We start from the raw sequence: 18,565 nt of genomic DNA, 5'->3' as shown, positions 1-18,565 counted from the left end.
TGGTGACGTCCGGCACTCGCTGGGATGGAGGATTGGGCTTTGCATGCGTTGCTGCAAGAAGAGACGAGACTCTAGAAGCGGAGCTGGGGAGGAGGCTGAATTTCCTGCTGCCTGTGTGGTATAAACCTCTCTAGGGGGCATGCTTCAGAGTGGTAGCCGTGTTAGTCTGTATCATTTCCCCCCCCTTGGTATCCTGCTGTCAATTGAATTGTCTCATTAGACTGACCTCACACTTGGGAAGGCCACTCACATCTTCTCATGTATTTATACCTGCTCCTGTATTTTCCACTCCATGCATCTGATGAAGTGGGTTCTAGCCCACGAAAGCTTATGCCCAAATAAATTTGTTAGTCTCTGGGGTGCCACAAGGACTCCTCTAAGGGGCATGGATCAGTGCCGGGTGTTGGCCAACACTCGCCTGCTATGGTAGCTTTAGGAACATTATCTCTAAGGCACGTCAGACAGAGGGATGCCAGGGCTGGACATCTCCACTTATATATCATTCATTGTATTCTCATTTCAGCTAACCCCTCCCTGATTTCTGCACCCACACACCCAAGTCCTCCTCCATTCTCTCCCCAGAGATTCCCTAATTATTAGCCCCTCCCCAATTGCCAGGAGATCCTTCAAAGGACCCTTATTCGCAGAAGATCCTGAGCAGCTTCCCATGAAGCCCCCTTCTCTGCTTGCTCGGCAGTCAGCAGTAGATGCCTCACTGGGAGTGATCCCCAATCCCCAGTAGATCCTTGCCCTCTCCCACAGTAAATCCCTGGTCCCCCTCCCTCAATGGCTCCTCAACAATTGATCCAGTAGATCCCCAGCATGTCCTGACTAAATTCCAACATGTGTGAGGACATTCTGCCCCCACCTGCGCTTTCCCTGGGCTACAGTGGCCTATATTTTCACCAAGGCCTAGTGATTTTAGGGGCCCAACTTGAGATACCTTGAAGGAGTTGGATTTTCAGAAAGGGCCACGCCCCCCCCCTTCAGAAAACAAGACCCCTCTGAGATGGCTTGAGGTGAGCAGCCCCCAAAAAAGAAGCCTCCCAAATCTCATCTCACTTTTGAAAATACAAGCCACGGGTATTTCACTTCCTGTCCTCAAAACGTGACCATGCGGTTGTGGGCTGTGAAACTGCCATGTGCTCCCCAGAAGTGGCTGCATTTTGATGACTGGCCAAACAATCCTGTTTGTACAGCAGTTTGTTAAGTGCTTTGGGATCCTTCAGGCAAGATGTGCTAGAGCTCTTCCGTGGAGAGAGGGTGACCGTACCTGTTCTCCAGCCTCCACCCCTAGGTTATCCCTTTGCGCCGCCTTTTAAAGACAGGCTGCTGGAGCAGGCTGCTATGGCAGCAGCAGAGGGAAGTCTCTTCTTTCACTTTTCCACCATGCAGCAAACTATTTAAAGAAGGAGCCAGGCTTTTCTGATTGGTTGCTGGCCTAAGTTGCAAAGCATCATGGAAGCGGGTGGGTTATAATTGCCTAGCGGTGGCTAGGGAAGAAGCTGTGGATGGCAGTGCCAGGTACTAGACTGCTACAAAGGGAGAGGTGGATTGAAGTCAAAGGGCCCAACCCAGGCAGAGGGCAGGGCTCCTCACCACACGGCCGGCAGAGTCTGACCCCCAAAGCTGGCGACATGCAGGGGCTCAGTGTTATTCCAGGTTACTTGTGGGAGATGAGAAATGCAGAGGGGAGAACCCCAGCGTGCTCCTACTGGCACTCTCTAGCCAAAGGCCTCCAGCTGCTTATGGGTGGGTGCATGAGGCTAGCATGGCCTTGGTATGCCAGGCTGAAAGCAGCTGCCTGGGCACCGCCAGAGAACAGGGGCTGGTGACAGGTGTTTCTGCAAATCAAGCTCTCTGGGCACCCTGAGCTGCAGGACACAGCGATCACCTCCCTGCATCTGCTGGCGGAGATGATGGCGCACTTGGCAAATCTCAACAGGCCCCAGCCTGCACTGGGAGGTCAGAAGGGTCTTTCCCAATGCCGGGCTCCCCCTTAGCTGCAGAAGGGGCAGGGCATTCTGCAGTGAGGGGCTCTTTGGGCCAGGTATTTCATAGGGGAGAGCCAGGGCCTGAGCCCTGCTTGGGACACTGCATCCTCCCTGCCCCCCGGGGAAGGGCCCAGGCTGACTGTCCACCCCAAGGACTTTGCACAGGCTGTTGGGCATTTAAACGCAGGCTTCACAGGATTTTGACCGGCACCCTCAGCTTTAGAACTTGCCTCTCCCCCTCAGAGGTGGAATTGCATGTGCCCAGCCTCTCCTGGAGGCAGAGGGCTGGCGCAGGGATGGATGGATTTAACCCCCTCAGTAAGAGCAGGGGACCTCGAAGAGGGGCAGGAGGAGGGAGCACTGGTGGGCTGCAGCCAGCAATGAGGGCTCAGACTAGCCCAGCAAGGTGGCTACAGGGAATAGGGGAGGATGCCCTGGTGGGATCACGTTGCTTTGGCTGGGTTTGCAACTGGCCGCTGGAAAGGGCTCAGCCCTGGCAGAGATGATGTCAGACGCTGAAGATGGGGGTGGGGGCTGGTAGAGGAACCAGTCCCCACATGGAAATGCCCTTCCTCTGCCCCTTTGATCAGGGACCAAACCAGCTGGGGGCCCCCAGTCACACCAGAGGCAGGGCATGGAAGTCTCTGCCCACACTGCCCTGAGAGCAACTACCAGAAAGGCGCTTTGGCACAGAGGACCCTGACTCGGGCTCTGCCCCAAGAAAGGGTTGGCAGGACAATCTCTGGTTACCCTGCTTCCAGCGCTGCAGCTGCCGCATTTCAGCCCCGCTCCGCCACCGTGAGAACAGCTGACAACGAGCAACAGGGTGGTTCTTTGGCTCTGGGGTATTAGCCCCATTCACCCATAAAGTCGCTACAGGGGCAGAGGGGAAGGGTGCCCGGTGTGGGTGCGTCCCTCCCTCCTCCTGTTAGGATGCCTGTGGCAGGGAGGGCGGTGAAAGGGAGCTGGGATCTCCAGCCCAGCTGAGAGTCTTGTTCCTGCAATAAGGTAACTTCCTGTAGGGGACTCTCCACCTTCCATTTCCTCTCCCCCCATCCGGCTGGACTGGACTCAGCACTGGCACTACCGGGCATCAGGCTGCACATCTGGGAACAGACCATTTGGCGCTTTTCTACTGATCAGGTGAGTCACTGATGGCTGCTTCTCCCAGTGCTCCCCCCTCCACTCCCCATAGGGCATTTGGCCTCCAGCTGCCCCACTTCTGAGGTGTTGTCTGACCGAACCCGACAGCAACAAGACCCAGCCGATTCCCACTGCCAGGGACTTGGACACAGGAGCTTTTTATTAGTAGCTCTGAGCGTTCTGGTGTCCTGCTTTGACTGGGAGCAACGTACAGCATGTTGGGTGCTTTCCTGGTCCTGTGCAGAGAGCCCCACCTGGGAGGGATGGAGGGTCCCTTCGTGGTTGCAGCGAGAACCTCCCCCAAACACCGACAAAGTTTAAATGAAGTTAGCTAACTGCTCCCAGCAGAGACAGGCCAGCTGGGGCCTGGCTGCCCTTCTCAGCTGGTAGAGCGAAGGGTCCAGGTTCCGCAGCAGGGAGATTCTCCCAACAGTTCGACCTTGCGAGGAGAACTCCCCAGGACAGAGTGGAGGGGCCTTTACCCCTTCGATGCCGCCTGCTGGGCCAGCCAGTATTTGTAGCGCTTGGTCTTTGGCCTCATGAAGTTCACCACAGACATCGGCACCCTGACGGTGTCCAAGCCATTCACCTGCAACACACAAGCCCAGGACAGAGACACAGGTTAGGACCCCAGACAATGAGCCGGCCCCGTGCTTCCAGGTTAACTGAAGGCAAAGGGCCAGAAAATGGCTGGGCCCCTGCGGATCCCTCCACAGCAGGTTGTTTCTGTTGGTCGCTGGCTAAGGGTTTCACAGGCAGGAAACCCTCCCTAGGCCTGAGGTCAGAGAGCACATGGGGCAGGTCCAGATGCAGGCTCACCAATGCCTCGCAGAGAGGGGAAGACGTTTAGAGTTGCTTCAAATCTAGCTGAACGAGAGATCTAAAACCCTTCATGGGCTTGCTACAGCCGACCTGATAAACTGCCTCTGACTCCCCCCTCGCCCCCCAGGTCTTCTGTTCCTGCACGGTTGGTACCAGGGCCTTCACCTCTGCCGCTCCCCTCTGAAATCTCCTGTATCCCTCCAGTTCCATTTCAAATCTCAGCCTGCAACATCAGCTCCTCTCTCCCTTGTCTCTCTCAGCGTTGGGCCATTCTGTTCCCTATTCTTTTGGGGTTACATCATGTAGAGAAGATACTGGCAATTACAGGCCTGCAGCTTGCTGAGCTGCAGTAACCAACACGGAAATGTAGCACGTACGCACACACGCATCGGGAATTCAATATGGCAAATTAAGCAGGAGGTGATGCAAATTGGTACAGCTGTAAATGACACCAATTCAGCTTTCGTCCTGCACATTTCAGAGCTGGCTCTCCTCCCCTAAGTGGGCAGGAAGGAAAAAAAGATGAATAGAAATGCAGCAGGCGAAATTCTCTTCTGCCTTGGACCCTGTGTTTTACAAAGTGCCTCCTGGGTGGGTGGGAGAGAGAAATCTTAAAAACCTGGCTCCTCTCTGCTGTGGGCATGCCGGCACTTCTCATGAGAGTAGGGGTTTGTCTGTGGCTTGGCCAAAGTTCTCCTGCCCCCTGTCTTGCAGAGGGGCTGTCTACCCAGCTGGTAATCCGCCCCCCGAGAGGGGGTTGCGTTTCCGTGGGTATCTAGTTTATAAAGCACTCTGGAGTGTGTCAGGTGGTGCAGATCTGGGATGCAGCAGTAACTCCGTGCCTGAGGATCTCAAAGCAGGCTCAGTTGGCAACAAAGCTGTGCCTCTCCCCCCACCCAGCGCCCCCAAAAGAGGCAGACAAGTATTTTCCCTGGTGTCACAGAGGGGGGAAACTGAGGTAATGAGCAGGGAAGTGACTTGCCCAAAGACACCAGCGAGCCAGTGGCCAGAGCTGAGATCAGAATTTGTGTCCTGATTCCCATTTCCCTGGCTCTAGCCAGCAGCCCTTGCCATCTTCCAAACACAACGTGAAGGGTGACAGGGAGGGTGGGGACTAGGAAGTTGGAGCTGTTTGTAGCTAAGTGACCTTCAAACAAAAGCAGCTGCCCCCTTTCCAAAGAACCGCACACTTACCGTCACTTCACACCAGTATTCGCCCCATCTCGTGATGGGCTCATCGGGCAGCTTCACCGCATGCGGCGTCACGAAGACATTAAGCTGAAAGAACCAGCACCACGACTTAGCCCCAGGATGCTCACTCCAACCCAATGCCAGCAGCTGTCCCTCTAGTCTAACCACAAACAGCAGCCTGTGGGCCTTCGACACTTAAACTAGGTGGAACAAGGCGGTCTGCCGCTGTAAGGGCAGCAGGGGTCAGAGGCCAGCTAGTCCTGCATGGCCCCTTTAAGAACAGGCATTTGGAGGTGGCTCACCGGGGGCCAGGTGACAGATTGATGTGACTGCCTGCTGGGGAGGGTAAAGGGGCGTTCCTACCGCAGGCGGGGGAAGCCTGGAAACGGGAGGGCTGGACAGGGAGTATCTGCTGCGACAGATGCCCAAGTGTTGGTGAGTTGGGAGGCCTGGAGATGGCAGAGACCTGCAGGGAGTAGACAGGCTCCTGCAGATGCCCTCCGGCTTAACACTAGGACTGGCTTGGCCTTGTAAATCCTAACCCCAGCCAAGAACCATCTAGTGAGAACGTGGAGGCCTTGGCCTCGGCCTAAATTTCTGGTCTAGCCCATTACAATAACTTCACAAGCTTCCACTCGAGCTGCTCACTGAATCCCAACCTACAGCGAGCCAGCTCTGCTGTCTGGGATTAACACGCTCCGCATCCCGGGGGCGGAGCTAAATTAGCCACCTCCCCCACCCTCAGTCTGCACGCAAGCCCCAATCACAGCCAGACCACGAACGTTTTTCAGGAAGTGGCGGGCGACGATCTCGTTGTTTAGCTCCCACTTCACGTTGTTCTTCATCCCCACCTCCAGACGGCAACTCCTCAGAAACTGGATGGTCTAGGGAAGGGCAGGGGGATGACAGATGGGGAGCATGAGTGCAAGGAATGGCCGGGTCTCAGTTTAATTTCTAGCGGACAAGTGTCTGCATCACGAAGCCACTGCAGTAACAGAACCCAAGACTGCATGGCTCACGGAGAACGAACTCCCCACTCATGCCTGCAGGAGGGTCCCAGAAGGTCAGGATTAAGTCACGCTGGCAGGATGGGGGGTGGGGGCAGGGGAGTTTACCCAGTTGTTACCCACACTGCAAACATTCACGGAATGAGCAGCTCTTCACTGTCCAGTGTCATGAAGCCAGCACCGACTGAACGGCTTTGTTTGTTTGAAGAGCTAGCCCGGGGTAAAGCTGTTTCAGTGTCACTGATGGAGAACAGGTCTGGTAAACTCTCTTGCCAAGATCATGTTAAGAGATGGGTACCACTGGTTGACTGAGCCTTCATTATAACTCCGATTCAAAACTGGACTGAACTTAGCTACCTCACTCTCCCTTTAGAAGGGATGATAGTATCAATCATTTAGAGAATGCCATAGGTATGGAATGGCAGTTTAGATAAAGACAAGCTCTTTCCCCCTACAGGCTCACAGTATGTATTTTTCTTTGCTTTTTATTGGGGGAAAAAGCTATATGAACGAACATCCCCACATAGAAAGACACCATGCTAAGGGCATCACTAATCAGATCAGGTTCCCATTAACATGCCAGGAGTTTCAGGTTTGTTGGCTGGGATTCTCCCCACATTTCACTGGAACTGAACCGCTATTTCACGAACATTCATCTGTCTCCCCACAACAACCACCTTTTACTCACCTTTTCACCACTCTGGGTTTGAAGTCTCTCCAGCTTCCCTTCGTCACGCAGCTATAAGAAATAAGATTGGGGAGAAAAGTGAGACGAACACACAGTTAACAAGGTCTCCCAGTTAATCTCTGCACAGTCCAGGATTTGGAGTTACTTTTGGAGCTCTCAATTCAAAATGCCTTAGTGTCAGCCATGTCCCCACGCTGGGTATTTTGGGATAGGACGTCTCCGGTGTGCTATAAAAGCGAGTCACAACTCATTAATTCCCATTTCACTAGCCAGCAAATCCAGCAATTGTCAAAAGTCCCAGGTCTCACCCCACTTTGCAACAAAGCTTTAATAGCAGGATTCTTTTTTGGCTTTGTATGGTAGATTTACTAGTGTATTCAGTGTTACATCATTGAAATTAGACAGCACTTGTCAAAGCAGGTGAAGAAGAGTCTTTTGGCAATGCAGAATCCTTGACTGTGAATTACAGCAATGCCTTGGAGCCCCGACCATGGACCAACAGCCTATTGTACTAGGGTTGAATTTGTTAAATTACCTGTTACTTTGCAATTCATAATTGGTCTCCTGGTCATTAGCAAGGTTATGTTAACTGAAAGGCATTTTACGCACTATTCATTTTATAGGGGATACTAGAAACAATTGACTTTACTCAATAGCCTTTACAGGGTGTTCCCAAATACATCTGTAACATTGCTAGCAAGATTTCTATGTTTAATAAAACAATCAGCAATTCAAATTCCAGTAATGTGTGCATGAGCACACACATACACGCGCGCACACACACACACAATTTGCTAAAAAAAAGTTTAATCAACTCAGTTAAAAACAAAACGAAATTACTCTCTTGGTTTACAGTCTCCTGATTGCAAATCTCACATAGGATTAAAAAAAATAAAAAAATAAAGATCGCAAAGCCCCAAGCGAGCAGCAGTTTCATTCTGAAGTTGCACTACCTGGATGTTTTGCTGAAGACATTAAACTTTCAGGGCCTGGTATATTTTCCCCAACAAAAATCACAGGTTAACTGTGTGAGCCAAATCCTAGCTTTTGGGAAATTGCATGCTGCTCTCACTGAATCCAGTGAGAATCTCAAATTGCTCATGGCAGAATTCTGCACATTAGGACAGCAGAGACCCCGTTGTGGGCTGGAAAGGCAATTCCCTCCTCCAGCTCACCCTCATTTCCTCCTCAAACATTTTTTTGTTCTCTGGAGAGGCGTAAACTGCGAGTCCCTCGAGGAGGAGCTTGTTACGAGCCAGAGGTTTCTTCACTGAGACAATATCACCACGGCTTCCCAAATCTGTGAATGAGAGACACAGGGCACAATATGACACCTCTGGCAAAGCCAGCACACAGATCATTAGAGAGCTTTTACAGTTACACAGTACATTCCTCTTGAGAAGGATGCCAGAGCACTTCGAACACAGGAAAAGGAACTGGCATTTCAAAGAGAGTTTGGAAAACGGCCTAAAAGCACTAATGTTTTGACAGAGGCGTGAGAGATGACTGAGCACTGTATGGGGACTATCAGCTGCTTCACTATACCATGCTTCATATTCAGAACATATGAGCATGTATGTGTGTACACACTCAAAGTGGAGTTAGGTTATTATTGTGAAGGAAAAGCTCTGAACAAGAATATCTAAAAATAACAAATAGCATTTAAAAATAAAACCAAAGGACACCAAGTTGAGTGGTTAAAGCAGAGGACTGGGAGTCAGAACTCCTGGGTCTGTGTCTGAGATCTGAGGGCAGGCTTTAGCACCAGCACAATAATAATTACTTCCATAATTCCTTTATTCCTAAACTCCAAAACCACTCTGTGTTTTAACAGGTAAAACCCCACACCCAACAATCCCTTCTGTTTTGCAGTGCAGTGATCTCCCCATTTTACTGCTAGGGACATAAGAGGCCGAGCTGGGAACAGAACCCAGGAGTCCTGGTTCACTTCTCTGTTCTAACCATTAGAGAACACTGAGCTCATAACAGATTGGTGAAAATCAGGAAAGAAATATGGACTCCTATGACATGCCCAGCACCACCTCAGCTCTTCAGTATGGAAAGCAAATGCGGCCAGTGGGAACCTACTGTCCACGGACTGAGTGAGGATCACCTCCAGCTCCCCCTTGGGCTGGTTCTTGGTGTCTTCCACCAGCCTGTAGATGCGGTGCCTCCTGGGGTGTAGGCGAGGCGGGCGCCCTTCTTTGCTCAGCGGGACCTTCCACCAGCGCTCCACCACCACTGTGCCCTGCACGGAGAAACTGATCAGCCCGGGCCGTGACCTCCCCCAAATACCTGCCCCCGGGCCGGGAAAGACCAGCCCTGAGAGACCAGCCTGGGGCATGACCCCCCCCCCCCCCGAGACCAGCCCGGGGAGTGACACCCTCACCCCGCCCCCAGAGACCAGCCTGGGGCTGGAACTCCGCCCCCCGCCCCCCAGAGACCAGCCCGGGCCGTGACACCCCCACACCGACCAGCCTCAGGGGGGGAACTCCCACCCCCCCAGAGAGAGCCAAGCCCAGGGTGTGACCCCTCCTCACATCCCCCCGCCCCCAAGGGACCAGCCCGGGCGCGACCCCCCCAGCCCAGCCCGGCCCCTCACCCGGCTGAGCGAGAGGCCCAGCCCCCGGCTCTGCGCCCCCAGCTGCTCCCCCCCGAGCCCCCGCCGCAGGCGGCCGCCGCCCCACCCCGCTCCCAGCCTCAGCATCCTCCGCCGGGGCCGCCCGCGACCGCCTCAGCGAAGGGCCCGGGCCGCGCCGGCCCAGAGGAAGGACCCCGAGCCGGGGCTGCCCGCAGCGCGCCTGACGCGTCCCCTCCCCCCGCAGCGCCGCGTTTCCGCCTTATAGACCGAGCCCGGCTGCCCCCCAGCACGCCCCGAGAGACCCCCTCCCCCACCCGGACCCCCTCCCCCACTGAACCCCCACTCGCCAGTCCCCCACCGGGACCCCCTCCCCCACTGAACCCCCACTCGCCAGTCCCCACCGGGACCCCTCCCCACTGATCCCCACTCACCTGCCCCACCGAGACCCCTCCCCACTGAACCCCACTCGCCAGCCCCCACCGAGACCCCTCCCCACTGAACACCCACCTGCCCTCCACCGAGACCCCTCCCCACTGAACCCCACTCGCCAGCCCCACTGGGACCCTCCCCACTGAACACCCACCCGCCAGTCCCCACCGAGACCCCTCCCCACTGAACCCCACCCACGTGCCCCCACCGAGACCCCTCCCCACTGAACACCCACTCACCAGCCCCCACCGGGACCCCTCCCCACTGAACCCCCACTCGCCAGTCCCCACCGGGACCCCTCCCCACTGATCCTTTCCCCACCTGCCCTCCACCGGGACCCTCCCCCACTGATCCCATTCCCACCTGCCCCACCGGGACCCCTCCCCACTGAACACCCACCCGCCAGTCCCCACCGAGACCCCGCCCCACTGAACCCCACCGAGACCCCTCCGCACTGAACCCCACCCGCCAGTCCCTCCCGAGACCCCTCCCCACTGAACCCCCACCCACCTGCCCTCCACCGAGACCCCCTCCCCACTGAACACCCACTCACCAGCCCCACCGGGACCCCTCCCCACTGAACCCCACCCGCCAGCCCCTACCGGGACCCCCTCCCCACTGAACCCCACCCGCCAGCCCCTACTGGGACCCCTCCCCACTGATCCTTTCCCCACCTGCCCTCCACCGAGACCCCCTCCCCACTGAACACCCACCTGCCAGTCCCCACCGAGACCCCTCCCCACCGAACCCCACCCGCCAGCCCCACCGAGACCCCCTCCCCACTGAACCCCACCCGCCAGTCCCCACCGAGACCCCTCCCCACTGAGTCCCCACCCACCTGCCCCCACCGGGACCTCCTCCCCAGTGAACCTCCCCATTGAACCCCACCCGCCAGCCCCCATTGAACCCCCACTGGGACCCCTCCCCATTGATTCCTCCCCACCTGCCCCCACCGAGACCTCCTCCCCATTGAACCCCCACCCACCAGGACCCCCTCCCCCACTGAACCTCCACTAGGGTGACCAGACAGCAAATGTGAAAAGTCGGGACAGGGGTGGGGGGTAATAGGAGCCTATATAAGAAAAAGACCCAAAAATCAGGACTGTACCTATAAAATTGGGACATCTGGTCAGCCTAACCCCACCGGGACCCCTCCTCTATGGAACCCCCACCTACCTGTCCCCTATTGACCCCCACACAGGACCCCTCTGCCAGTGAACCCCACCCACCAGCCCCTCACTAGGACCTCCTCCCCACCAGGACTCTCCCCACTGAACCCCACCCACCTGTCCCCACTGGGACCCCTCCCCCACCAACCCCTCCCCTACCAGCACTGGGACCCCCTCCCCACTGAACCCCACCTACCAATCCCCACCAGGACCCCTTCCCCATTGAAGTCCCACTTCCTTGCCCCCTCAGGAATCCCCTCCCCTCACTGTATCCCCACCCCATGTACACCAGGAACCCCATCCCCTAACCCCACTGTACCCCCACCTGCCTGCTCCCCTCAGGGATCCCGACCCCCTCCTGCTATACCGCTGTCTGCCTGCTCCCACAGGGACCCTCATCCTCCTATCACATTGTACCTCCACTTCCCTGCCCCTAGAAACCCCCATCCCCTAACCCCGCACTGTAAACCACCTCCCTGCTCCCCCAGGGACCCCTTAACCCCCTACTGTACCCCTAGCTCTGTGCCTCCAGGGAACCCCATCCTCCTAACCCCCCGCTATAACCACACTCTCCTGCCTCCCACAGGGACCCCCATCCCCTAATATCCCCATTCTACCCCTACTTTCCTGGCCTCATCCCCCCATTCCCATTTTAGCTAGAGACTCCCTCCCCGAAATCCCTGCTCCTCTAAGGGAACCCTTCCCCTGCTCGTCCCCTCAAGAACCTCTCCCCCCCACCACTGCCTTACTTCCTCCGGGTCTCCTTGCTGCTCCCCCCAACTCTCTCCCAGTGCCCTTCAAGGACCCACCAACTCATTCTCAGGGATCCCCATGCTTTCCCCTCTTTGGGACCCACCCACTGTCCATGCTTTCTGCCCCCCAAAGCGTCAGTGGGGTTCCAAGCAATGGAAGGGTGCCCAGTATTCTGGGACCGTAGGTGTGGGAGGCAATTCCCAGGAGCCCCTGTGCCTATGGTCATGGGACTGCCACCTAATTTCCAGGAGCCCTCATGGTCATGGTCACAGAAATTCCCATGGGCCCTGTGCTCATGTCTGTGCCCCCTCCCCCGCAATCACTCAACTGTGGCCACTTATTCTCAGGTGTCCCCATTTCCATGTTCAAAAGGTGGGGTCACACCAGTTGCTAGAGATGCCCTGGACAAATATATGAGTGCAATTGTATGATGGGGTTGCTTGTGGTGGTGGGGGAGGCAGGGCTCAGCAGACCTGGGGCTCACTTCCCATTTATCACCTATGTTTCTAGAGCTCATGCTTCAGGGTTTCAGCTGGCCACCAGCAGGGGTCAGGAAGGGATTTGCTGCCCCCGTGTATTGTGAGGGTTGGTTGGGTTGTTTTAATCTCCTTCCTCTTAAGCATCAGGGACGGCCACGGCTGGAGACAGGCTGTGCTCTGAGGGGGCACCAAGCATGTCTCGTAGGTGCCTGGCTGGCGCTTCTTGCTCACACGCTCAGGGCCTAACTGATCACCAGAGGTGGGGCCAGGAAGGAATTTGCCTCCCAGCTCAGATGGGCAGGGAGCTTGGCGGGAGTGGGGTGGGTTTTCGCCTTTCTCTGTGGTGTGGGATTATCACTTGCTGGGCTGATCTGGTCAGATTGGATGAGCTGATGGTCCCATCTGGCCTCCAACTATCTGAGTCTTTGACTCCCCAAACCCGAGGGGAGGTGCCCTGTTGGCATAGTGCTGCAGAGAGAAAAGGACCCACTCTAGGGCCTAGCAGGGTGGGGGCTACACAGAGACCCCACAGTGGGAGCCAGGGTTTAGAAAGGCCCCCAACCATCATAATCTCCATCGTTTAAATCAATACGGACCCGGCAGTTTGGGGGATTAAGAGGGAACGTGATGGATGCCAGGGACTGAGGAACCCCCCCAAACTACAGCTCTGTCCCCCTTAGATCAGGGTATTAGAAGGCCGGCCACACACTGGCAACATCCCACACTTATGCCCAGGAGGGGAATAACCTAGGTGTGGCCCTGGGGTGTGTGGCCTGGCTGGGCATGTCACAATGATGCCCTCCCCATGGGGGAATGTCACAATGGCTGGGTCATAAAGCACCTGGCTACTTGAACTGGGGCCCTGGGGCTCAGGGGCTCACTCTGCCACGGGTAGGCATTGCCTGAAGAAACGTCGCTGCTCCGGGACCACACCTATCTGTTTTCCCTTTCTTATACTGAGAGAGGGAGGAAACGGAACTACTTATATCCCATCTGCTCCCCCTTTGCGTATTACTACTACTGCTATCGCTATCGCCTCATCTACAGGCGGAGGATGGTGCCTTCCCATGGGAGGTGAGTGGCTTTTCCCACCCCCTCTATCGAAGATTAACAGGGAACTGTCGCTTTATTTCTGTTTGGCATGGGGGGAGGGGCGGAATCAAACCCAAGAGGGCTTATGTGGGTAAAAATGTCTGGAAAGGGGAGAAGCCCCCATTTTCCATAGCCGGGGGCCAGCCTGTAACTTGCTGATTGTTGTCTTTGGAGCTTTGAGAATGATTCATCCTTCAAAAAACCAACAGGGGGTGCCTGGGGCGTATATCTGAGCTCTTAAGGCCAAGATTTTACTGCACTATGAGCTCTGTGGGGCAGGGACTGGCTTTTGTTCTGTATTTGTACAGCCCCTAGCACAACCCTGGTGTGTGACCACACCACAAATCAGCCATTGGGTTTTCAAAAGCAACTGGTGATTTTAGAAGCCCAACTTTAGACCCCTTAGAAAAGCCTGGTTTTCAGAAGGAGGGGGGCTCAGCATCTTCTGAAATCAGGCCCCCCCAAATGTCTCTCTATATAGTTGAAGTGGGGAGGGTGAAATACCCCTACACACACACATATACTATTCAGTAGTCACAGATTTTACTCTCAAGCTGGGAATCATTTACAGTGTTTAGCATCAGATTACTTTTCTACAGCTGCGTTGATTTGATTCCTCAGGGCATCCGGCTCTCCGAGGCAACACCAATCAGTCAAATGCCCTTTAAAGCAGCCCGCATGCTCGGTGCCAGAGTCTGATGCCTGTAACAATGCGGGTGGTAGCATCTGCCTACCCGGCAGCTAATTACAGAGTAAAGGACTGTTTGGCATGATAAGGGATCAGGAGCTTGAGGCATTTACAATGGATTTTCCCTTATAGGAGCAATTTGTTACAGACCTGGGATGAAATCTTGGCCCCATTGAAGTCAAGGCCAAAACTCCTCTTGATTTGCAAATGGGCCAGGATTTCATCCCTGCTGTCCTTCTCTCTCTTGTTCTCTCATCCTCCAAGTATCACCATGACTGAGCGCGAGAGCCTGACCCTCAGACCTCGCTACTGCCTCCAATGTTCCTGAGTCCTTGGGAGGCGGCCCGGCCGGCAGAGGAGCTAACCAGGGTGAGCTGAAAGAGTTGTACAAGGTAGGAAATCTCCGGCCGCCTGGTCGAGTCCAGGGTGCATCCAGGGGATCGTTCCGTAGCTACTGATTGTGTCTAAGGAGATGAGAACATAAGAATGGCCATACTGGGTCAGACCAAAGGTCCATCCAGCCCAGTATCCTGTCCTCCAACAGTGGCCAATGCCAGGTGCCCCAGAGGGAGTGAACCTAACACGTAATGATCAAGTGATCTCTCTCCTGCCATCCATCTCCACCTTCTGACAAACAGAGGCTAGGGACACCATTCCTTACCCATCCTGACTAATAGCCATTAACGGACTTAACCACCATGAATTTATCTAGTTCTCTTTTAAACCCTGTTATAGTCCTAGCCTTCACAACCTCCTCAGGCAAGGAGTTCCACAGGTTGACTGTGCGCTGCGTGAAGAACTTCCTTTTATTTATTTTAAACCTGCTGCCCATTTCATTTGGTGGCCCCTAGTTCTTATATTATGGGAACAAGTACATAACTTTTCCTTATTCACTTTCTCCACATCACTCATGATTTTATAGACCTCTATCATGTCCCCCCTTAGTCTCCTCTTTTCCAAGCTGAAAAGTCCTAGCATCTTTAATCTCTCCTCATATGGGACCCGTTCCAAGCCCCTAATCATTTTAGTTGTCCTTCTCTGAACCTTTTCTAGTGCCAGTGTATCTTTTCTGAGATGAGACTACATCTGTATGCAGAATTCAAGATGTGGGCTTACCATGGATTTATATAAGGGCAATAAGATATTCTCTGTCTTATTCTCTATCCCTTTTTGAATGATTCCTAATATCCTGTTTGCTTTTTTGACTGCCGCAGCACACTGCGTGGACATCTTCAGAGAAGGATTGGGGTGGCCAGTTTGTGCCTAGAGAGGAGGGTGATGGGCCCAGGGGAACTGGAGGGGCAGCAATCATTAACGTTTGCCCTTTGAACAAGAAACGGTTTCAGATTCTTCAGGTGGGAAATAGTGCAGGGAGGAAGTTGCCTTGTGTGATGCTGCTTCCTGCCTGTAAATCCCAGGGCTTCCCGGTTAGATCCTAGTCTAGGCTCCTGGAGCACATGGGCAGGGGTTCAGGCTGGGACAGGGTGACCAGACAGCAAGTCTGAAAAAATCGGGGGGGGGGGGGGGGGAGTAGGAATAATATAATAAAAAAAACCCAAAAAATGGACTGTCTATAAAAAATCAGGACACTAGGCTGGGAGTTCCCATTCAGTAGGATCTGGGTCCCCTTGGCAGACCCCAGTGTTAACAGGTGTTGGCTCTCAGCCAGTCAGCGCACCTGGTAACGGGGGCTTCGCTGTTTCCTTGCAGGCTAGGAACCTGACAGTATTTGCTGGCGACCTTCTGCTCCCTGGTCTCCCTGTCCAGCTGGACTTCCATTTCCAACTCGGTCCCCGCGGCTCCGCTCACTGGCACGGACTCCTGGCCGACGGCAAGCTTTTCCTGGACACGCCCCGCGGCGCCCTGGATCAAAACAACCGCGAAAGGTAAGGGATTGGTCCTGCTTTGAGCAGGGGGTTGGACAAGATACCGCCTGAGGTCCCTTCCAACCCTGATATTCTATGATTTCCCGCCTCCTTTGTCTGGAGGCCATGGGAAAAAGCAGCCCCAGCCATCACCCCCCTGCTTCCCTGAGACACTTGCGATCTAAGGTAAATCCAGTTCCATTTGCAAACCCACCGAAGAGCCTCAAAGCATTCAGTGCTGCCCTGCCGCAGCTTAGAGACGGCCAAGCCCCAGAGCAGCGTAGGGTTCACCCCTCTGGTGCATGCTGCTGGCTGATCCTTTATTCCATCTGTGGGTCATTTCTTTCTAAGCACCGGGATGTTTAAGACATCAAGGATCCCAGAGCCCATGTCTCCTGAACCACATTATAGCTATCCCTTGCCCGTCATTCTGCAGCTGTAAATCCCCCCCCCCCCCCACATTGTGACATTAGGTGGCTGGCAGGAAAAAGGCAGCAGCTCCCACCCCGCAGTGTCCAAGGTCATAGACAATTACTGCCGACCCTCCACGCCCATTGTGTGCTCACTGGGGCTGTGCCTTCAAGCTGCCAAAGTCAGGGGAAGGGCTGGCTGAGTGACCCATGTAACTTTATGCAGCTCTTCTCAGCCATAACAGTTGTGCCCGCTTCTAAACGAGCCTCCCGCCCCTTAAATTAATCCAACTCCTTGGTCCTCTTCAGTCTTGGAAATGTCGTAGAGGCTTGAAACTTCCCTGATTGTCTCTTTCCAGCTGATCAAACTGGGTTTGATACAGCTGCTGCTTGTGGTTGTGATTTAATTCCCAAGTGCCACCAAATCACAGTCCTACAGAACTAGACCAACCAATCCTGCATCAATCGAATCCATATCGAGGGGGTAGAATTTTCACAGCCTCCCCAACTCCCCCTGGATTTTAATGGGAGTTGAGCACCTCACTCCTTTGAAACTCCCCCTCCCGGGCTATTTCTCAGCTTGTTCGAACACAGGGGTGTGTTTCTTTCTAGCCTGACTGCGACGCTGGAATACGTGGAGGAACAGACCGCCGTGAACCTCGTGTTTGTGAACTTCCAGCCGGCTCGCAGCGATCGCGGTAAGGGGCCCTCCGGGCTGGCGGTTGGTAGGCGAACCCAGACACGGAGAGCGATCGCCTTCCACGTACAGAGAAGTGCAAGTTGCTTGTGCCATATTTTTGATACTTAATGTACAGTGAAAGAGTTTCCACTGGAATTTTTTTTCTTGCTAGCTTAGTGCAGTGGCTCTCAAACTTTTTTACTGGTGACCCCTTTCACATAGCAAGCCTCTGAGTGTGACCTCCCCTTATAAATTAAAAACACTTTTTAATATATTTAACACCATTATAAATGCTGGAGGCAACGCAGGGTTTGTTTGGGCTGGAGGCTGACAGCTCACAACCCCCCACATAATAACCTCACAACCCCCTGAGAGGTCCCGACCCCCAGTTTGAGAACCTGTGGCTTGTTAACGGGAGCAGAGGCTGCTCTCTGTCCAGCATACAGCTTGTCCAGTAATGGCTATTATTTACACTGAACGTGGAATGCACAGAGCCCAGCAGTCAGAGTATTTCTCCTGACTTTTCTGTATGTAAGAACAGATGGTGCAGGTCCAGTGGGAACCCACGTTTTAAAACAAAGTACACGATTTTGCAGTACTCTGTTATAATAGGGACTGCAGTATTTTGTAGGTAACAGAAGCTATTTGACTTTTGCAATTAAAAGACTGAGGCCCTGGTGTGACTGCAGACACGCAGCCAGGGCTTTTCAATGGAAGTTGACTGCCTGACTTTATGCATTAGAACTACTTCATGTAGCGCCCCATCCTTTCTGCCCTCATCCCCCTGTAACGTGTCTAGTCTCTCTAGAGGAACACGAGCATTGGGGTTAAGGGGCAAGTGATCCCAAGTGGAGGTCAGAACGGCTGGTTTTAAGAATGGCGACCCTTCCTCTTCTGTCCCACAGGAGACCTGTTGCGAGCATTCAGCTACTTGGGCTTTGAGGTTGTCAGACCAGATCATCCCGCGCTGCCGCCCTGGCAGGACCTTATCTTCATGGTTTACCCGCTGGAGCGAGACTGCTGTCCGGAGCTGGAATGAGAGTTCCTGAAGCTGGGCATTCTGCAAAGACAGGATGGGATGGGTGGGGGGACGGCTTAGCTCCCACTTCACTTGGGCCTGGAACTGGCAGGATGGGGCAGAGGCTTTGAGTTGATGTGCGTAACAGCATGTCCCCACTGAGCATCATTAAATGCGTGTGAAAGCACAGGTGTGGTGTCTGGCTGGCGGAAGGGCTTTGACACTCAGTGCAGAATGCAGGGGGGGAGCAGGGAGGAGAGAGAGACTCAACCTTGCAGCTTCGACAGGTGTTCATGAGGCCCTGCTCAGCTGCCCCATGACCCGCCTCCAGCCTGCCTTGGCAGGATCAGTTCCAGAGCTCAACAGAGTCCCACTGTGCAATCAGTGCTGGGCCTTGTGACCTGGACTGAGGCCCCAACTGATTTCAGAGCATGGGAGCTCCGAGCAATAGGAAGGAGACGTTACCCCACTACCCCTTGGCTCAGGCACCCAAAACTCACTGCCCAATCTCCATGCTCTTGTGCAACTCCCAGTTTAAAGCTCTAGCCTGGGTGACT

At 54.5% G+C, this 18,565-nt stretch overlaps 2 protein-coding genes across 4 annotated transcripts; one reads left to right on the top strand and one right to left on the bottom strand.

Moving 5' to 3' along the window:
* Nucleotides 1-2,557: 2,557 nt before the first annotated feature.
* On the bottom strand, nucleotides 2,558-12,018 carry MRPL9 (mitochondrial ribosomal protein L9). Of its 3 annotated transcripts, none has more exons than XM_039512508.1 (7): nucleotides 11,881-12,018; nucleotides 8,934-9,093; nucleotides 8,021-8,145; nucleotides 6,846-6,896; nucleotides 5,933-6,034; nucleotides 5,154-5,237; nucleotides 2,558-3,726 (listed from the first exon to the last, which is right to left on the bottom strand). In XM_039512508.1, exons 1-7 carry the CDS (start codon nucleotides 12,001-12,003, stop codon nucleotides 3,616-3,618), a joined length of 756 nt encoding a protein of 251 aa, XP_039368442.1. In that variant the 5' UTR covers nucleotides 12,004-12,018; the 3' UTR covers nucleotides 2,558-3,615. The 3 variants fall into 3 exon arrangements, with proteins under 3 accessions (XP_039368442.1, XP_039368440.1, XP_039368441.1); XM_039512506.1 differs by lacking the exon at nucleotides 2,558-3,726 and adding an exon at nucleotides 3,767-4,456; XM_039512507.1 differs by lacking the exons at nucleotides 2,558-3,726; nucleotides 11,881-12,018 and adding exons at nucleotides 3,771-4,456; nucleotides 9,448-9,589.
* A 1,036-nt stretch (nucleotides 12,019-13,054) lies between these two features.
* Nucleotides 13,055-18,195, top strand: OAZ3 (ornithine decarboxylase antizyme 3). The gene is given in 7 exon segments (XM_039512509.1): nucleotides 13,055-13,129; nucleotides 13,131-13,330; nucleotides 14,301-14,361; nucleotides 14,363-14,428; nucleotides 15,747-15,922; nucleotides 16,924-17,009; nucleotides 17,896-18,195. Coding segments are annotated over 7 exon segments (783 nt in total). The 5' UTR covers nucleotides 13,055-13,069; the 3' UTR covers nucleotides 18,030-18,195.
* Nucleotides 18,196-18,565: the final 370 nt, after the last annotated feature.

Source organism: Mauremys reevesii, linkage group 24 (genome assembly GCF_016161935.1).
Source record: "Mauremys reevesii isolate NIE-2019 linkage group 24, ASM1616193v1, whole genome shotgun sequence".
Classification (NCBI taxonomy): domain Eukaryota; kingdom Metazoa; phylum Chordata; order Testudines; family Geoemydidae; genus Mauremys; species Mauremys reevesii.
Note: the sequence above shows the minus strand (reverse complement) of the source record. Positions and strands in the feature narration are given on the sequence as shown.